General features: G+C 33.1%; 1 protein-coding gene across 2 annotated transcripts in view; it reads right to left on the bottom strand.

Annotated features, from left to right (window-relative positions):
- Positions 1-2,286: 2,286 nt before the first annotated feature.
- The window catches only part of QSER1 (glutamine and serine rich 1), an 80,797-nt gene continuing 76,796 nt past the window's right edge, over positions 2,287-6,287 (bottom strand). For both annotated transcript variants that reach the window (XM_043908848.1, XM_043908849.1), the window contains exon 13: positions 2,287-5,897. In XM_043908848.1, coding sequence (XP_043764783.1) covers positions 5,757-5,897 — 141 coding nt within the window. In that variant the 3' untranslated portion in view covers positions 2,287-5,756. The remainder of the gene's footprint in view (positions 5,898-6,287) is intronic.

The following is a 6,287-nucleotide window of genomic DNA, read 5'->3' as shown; positions in this document are numbered from 1 at the left end:
GGGTGTGGAAAAAAGGGAACCCTCCCCTACACTGTTGGTGGGAATGTAAATTGTTACAGGCTAAAAACTAAAATTAGAGTTGCTATATGACCCAGCAATCCCATTCCTGGGCATATATCCAGAAGAAACCATAATTCAAAAACACATGCACCCCAGTGTTTATGCAGCACTACTTACAATAGCCAGGATATAGAAGCAACCTAAACGTCCATCAACAGATGAATGGATAAAGAAGTTGTGGTACATACATATGCAACAGACTACTACTCAGTCATAAAAAGAATGAAATAATGCCATTTGCAGCAACAAGATGCAACTAGAGATTATCACATTAAGTCAAGAGAAAGACAAACACCGTATGATGTGACTTATACATGTAACCTAAAATATGACACAAATGAACCTATGAAGCAGAAACTGACTCACATAGAAAACAGATTTGTGATTGCCAAGAGGGGAGAGGAGTAGGGGAGGGAGAAGCTGGGAGGCTGGGGTCAGGAGATACAAACTATTACACACAGAGTCGATGGACAAGAACATCCTACTGTATAGCACAGGGAACTATATTCAATATCCTGGGACAAACTATAATGGAAAAGAATATAAAAAAGTGTCTATTTCTATATAACTGAGTCACTTTACTGTACCACAGAAATTAATACAACATTGTAAATCAATTATACTTCAAAAAAAACCCAACCTACTCTGATTAAACAAAAATGATGCTAAAGTGAAATCTGAAGATTGAGATGAATAGTTTAGCAGAGGGAACATGAAGGCAAGAAAAACCATCCTTGTTCTTTAAGCCTGTGCCACAATGGGGAAAGAATTGTTCTTTTTTTGTAAACTGTGACAGTCTGGGCTAAAGGCAATAATGTCATGGAAAGGTTGCAAAGAGGGGAAGGACAGAAGAAAGATAATTTTGGCTGCAATTTAAGAAAAATATTTCCACTATGTCCATTATTTTTAACTCTATGTCTTAAATGATTTTTCATTGTTGCCTTATTTTAAATACTGTAAGGAGCAAAATAAAATGTATTTGAGGGAAAACAATATACTATATATCATAGGTAAATTAAAATACTAGCTATTCTTAGAATTTTTTGACTACTGATTAACATCACAAAATAGATAAGGCTTAACAATAGGCTAATAGGTAATTGTATCTGCCTTTCATTTGAAACCAGTCAGTTCTAAATTATTCATGCTAACCTAAGAAAGATACATACGTAACCTAAATTGATCAATAATCCAGATAATTTGTTTCACTTAGGAATGTGCCTTTCCATTTTCATTTAAACATGAGTGTCTCTGAAATTCAGGAATTCACTTAAAGTTATACCACCGAAAAGGGACAATACAGTAAAGGCTTAAATCTTGTGACCCAGCCCATACTGAAAATTAAGGCTATGTTTTAGGCTGATGTCAAGATTAAGTAGAGAGTGATTTATATCTTTTTTTTAAATATCTTTTTAAAATTCATTTTTTGTATTCAATTTTTTTTTTGTACAAGAATGAGTAGCTTTATTATTTTTCTGGTAACAAAAATATTTCCACATGGAAAGCAAAGGTATCCTCTTTCACATTTTCCTTGAGAAGGTCACCTTAAATAATTGAGTTTAAGAGAGCTTCTCTGAGATATAAAGTGTATTTTTAAAAAGATGGGTGCAGCAGTCAATGGGGTCGCAAAGAGTCGGACACATCTAAAACTTTTTTGATAAAGACTTATTCCTGTACTGTGTAAAATAAACCAAGGAATGAAAAGTGCTTTATAATAAAAACTAATTAAAACCTAGCAAATATGCTGACAACGTTTTTCACTGAAATACTTAACATTTTAAAATATTTACATAAAAGGCAAAATCTTATTACTTTGAAAAGTAAAGGATCAGTCAAGACAAAAATCCTTTTTTACCTACTCAACAGTTTACATAGATAATTAAAAGTATCTGGATATTAGGAATCGCTTTTAGCTATGCAGTGTTTTCAAATAAAACTTAGAAATCACAGAATTTATAGTTCTTTATAGAAGGAGAAAGGCTAAGAGTCATATCTCAACACAGAAAGTCCTAAGTACTTTCTGATATTGTCAGCTGAAGCTGAATAATTCATCAAATATTGACTTAATCATTTGAGAAAATGATGGGTGGGCCCTTTACCATTTTCACCTAATTATTTAGGACTTCGTAATGTGTGTTGAATCTATAACATGATGATACATGAATAATACAATACCTCAGTTTTCAATTCTTAAAAACAAAAGAACCAAACCCCAAAACATTCTGATTTTGTTGTTTAAAAAATTGTTTTCATTTTAATGATCTGAGTTAGTAACAAACAAATATACAAAATTGTCTTTCACATTTCCGTACATTGTATTATGGACCACTTAAAACTCTGGACTACAAATGCAGGTTTCTTTGTAACCTTAACCTCAATTATTGTCACTTATAAATAACGGTGATTTGAGAAAACATGCATTTGTGAACACAGATGCCAAAAGTCGTACATGTAAGTTAATGTACAACTAATAGTGTACATTGTTCATTTGTGCAGTTATGTGTCAAGCGTAATTGACACAGAAGCAGTTATCCTGGAATTTTTCACTCTTTGAAAAGTATTTCTGAGAAATAGATGGAACTACAGTTTAAAACAAAAATTATATTCTATAAGATACAATAAAATTCACAACGTGCACATCTGAAGCAACTTCTGGGACCCAAAGCTGATTCAATAACCCTGCTGCCATATTAGTTTTATGGGTGTATCTCCAAAGTCACAGGTTGGAAAATAGCTGTTTTAACAAAAATAAATACATATATTAAAAGGAAACTGAGACTTTGCAAAAACAGTAAGGGATGTGTGAATCACCTATAATTTTCACTGTTTTAGAAACTAGACAAAATTCAGAAATTTAAAGATAACCTGAATATTTTCTAAGCCATTTTAAATTTAGATTTTTCTATCTCATCATTGTTTTCTATTTGATAGTATAATACAAAAGTGGGTAGTTTCTATTGTTTACTATAATTCATAAGTCATTATAAATTTATGACTTCATTAGATCAATTAAGTAGAAACTAGGTCATCATGAAAATGGGAATAAGGAGGCCCCTTCTCTAACCACTAATCTGAACTAGGAGTAAATACCAAAACAAAATGATTTTTTTAAAAATAGTAAATTGTGTCTAGGTTTCTGTAGGTACGAAAATCCAATCTTTCTTAAACACGTTTTCCTGGGTTGTGGCAACATGTGCTTTATCTCTTGAACTCTATTTACGACCTAAGCCTATTTCTATATTACACATTTCAAACTCCCTGGCAAGGAATGTGAATGCTAACCAGCTAGGTATTTATTCAGTTTCATACAAAGAAAGGACTTGTGTATGGATGTCATGGTAATAGTCCCACTTCACTAAGGCCTGAGTTTGATGTCTTTGCCTATGCTATATGGATCAAATGAGAGAAGATGGTGCAAAGTAACTGGGTTTCCTTCAGGCAGTATCATAGACTTGGCCTCTGGTTTAATGAAAACACTCGTTTTCTAATATGAATACAACTGCAAACAACTGAAGGGCAACTGCCATTGGAAAGGAAATGGATTATTTTGTACAGGAAACAAGGAATGTCTCTGTGTTCCATGGGCCTTATGATGAAGGAACTGTGGCTAGTGATTTCAAACTTGTACTTCAAGAGTTACCTAAATGCAGGATGGCTTTTAAAAATGTTTAAATCATTAATAATTCAGGCAAATGAGCTGTGGGAAGTAACATAAAGACGTATACTTACAACCCTACATTAGGTGATGTAGTTCTCTACTCTGCACTTTGGAAATGAAAGAAACCAATTCTGTCCAGAGTCAGTATCAGAAAGAAATATGGCTGCTTCCTACTGTTCTCCACTTAGCTAAATTAATTTTATGCTGCTCTCAGTGCTGACACTCTCTTATTGGAGTTAGGCAAAATGTATCTAATAGGTTACTTTTGCTTTCAAAATAAGCTGCCTAAATGTTCAGAAATGGAACATTTAATTCTTGAGAGAAATTTCTATGATTATCTTGTCTAACAACAGGTATAAGGATTGTTAGATTAAGGATTATTGCTTTCAGTAAGATAACCGTCAGAAATAAATATGTAAGCTTAACTCAAATACTCCATTTCCACCCAATGCTACTTTGTTTGATTCTCAAATCAAGTTACATGCTACCTTTAATTCTTTGCCAATTTACTGAGGTTTTAAGTGTAAGAAGTTGGCCTGTTAACTCAAAATCAAGACAACAGCAATAGCCACGTAAGCATGTCTTATTTGGGCACTGAGCAGTAACACTGCTTTTTTGATAGGACTTAAGGCACTAAATGGTGGTAAAATAAACACAAGTATGATGATTAACAACTTCTTTAGAATCCTAAAAAAGGAGATCACTTAGAAGGACACTAGTAAAAATTTTTTTCTCAAACAAATAAGGCATCCTGTTGGCAAACACAAATAAAAACAGAAGGTCATGTTGAACCTAATACATTCACGGTCTCAGCTAAACTACTTGAAGAAACACTAGCTATCCAACTAAAGAGAGCTACAATAGCATGTATAAAGGTTGGAAAGGCACCAAAAGGAGGATTCTACCACTTCCAGTTCTGAGTCAGGTCTGCTGTGTTTAACACTGCATGTAGTTTCATTCTTCAAAATGTAGAATGTGGTTAATTTTAATTTTGACAAATCAGTTAACCAAGTGCTAGTTTACTAAGAAATTTATTTTTATGAATTAGAAAATGACTGCAGTGTCTAACACAACCCCATTTATAAAGCTAAACTAATTCTAGTACTGAATGCATATTCTGGAAAACACTGAAGTAAATCTGTATAAACAAAGAGGGTTACCTCAAGATAAATTCACAATAGAAATTCAACATATAACTAAATAAGATTTACTGAAAATAATGAAAAGTGTAGTACAGATACATCAAACATAATTATAACCACAACATTTTCCTTGTGAAAAATACAACTATTAGTGAAATAAAATGTACAATTGAAATTTTTTCCAAAGGAAAAATGGTATAAAGGAAAATACTTTTCTTTTGAGATAGGGAAAATAGTATGTCATTGTTTTTTCATCACCATATAATTTGACACAAAAAGCAGTCATAGAATTGCACCAATTCCACATCCAGTTTCCTGAACATGTTAAGAGTAAAAGTTCATAAAGCAGAATGCCGTTTCTGAATTTTACATTTTTAAACTGATGATATTCTCATACAGAATGTCACATCACACCAGATCTGCTTACATAATGTACAGTACTTTCCATTTTGTGGTCAGACATGAAGATAAACATATGCTTTCTGCCGCTTCTCTTTCATTCTGTTGTTTGGTCAGAGTCAGGAAAAAAATAATCAAGTTACTTAAGTGTTATCTCTCTAGCAATAAAGAAAAATTATATTTAGTGCATGCTTCATCATTTGTCAAAAAACATTTCTGAAAATAAAACTCAGTTACCCAATGGTTTACAAAATAGAAAAATCATTCATCAGGATAAAAATGTGGTGACATTTAGGTTCATTTCCGAAGGACTGACTTCCTTGGCAGCACCACTGTCTTTTAGCAGAGGCCATGATGCAAGTTCATGGTCAAAGCAGGCGTGCCTACACAAGACCACTGCTTGACATTCAATTATCTGAGGTTTCTAGACCCCCTTTGACCACCTGCCTCTGCCATCTCATTAATGCCAGAAAATAGATGGAATTTTTGTGGCAATGTTAGGAACATTTCTGCTGTACATGATTTAAAAGTTCTCCAAATTTTTCAAATAGGTCTTCTACCCATTTTACATTTTTCATACAAAGCTGAACAATTTCTTCCTGCCCTAAATCTTCATTTTTTTTCTGCACAGAAGAAATCTAAAATGAAAAGAAATACCAAATTAGTTTATACTTATCACTTTATAAGCTCTTCACAAGGGCTCACTGTTTCTCTACCCTGAATGAAAAGAGGATTTAAAAATTTGCCAAGTACCAATATTTTTAAAAAATTCCATCTGAAGAGAATGACTATCTCATATAAATTTGAGTGGTCTAAGCCTATCATTGTCAGCTCCAAGGGGGGAGGGAGGAAGGCTAGGAGAAGTGGTTCAAACTTTCTCAATTCCCTCCAATTGTGTTAAAAGTGGAATAACAAATTTTGGGGTCAGTTCTTGCATTCCAGAGCATTGTAAAAATAGCCAACATACACTACGTGACCATATTTACTTTCTCCTTTGCTAGATAGATTTTAGATTTACGCACATTTTT

Source organism: Cervus elaphus, chromosome 1 (assembly GCF_910594005.1).
Source record: "Cervus elaphus chromosome 1, mCerEla1.1, whole genome shotgun sequence".
NCBI lineage: Eukaryota > Metazoa > Chordata > Mammalia > Artiodactyla > Cervidae > Cervus > Cervus elaphus.
Note: the sequence above shows the minus strand (reverse complement) of the source record. Positions and strands in the feature narration are given on the sequence as shown.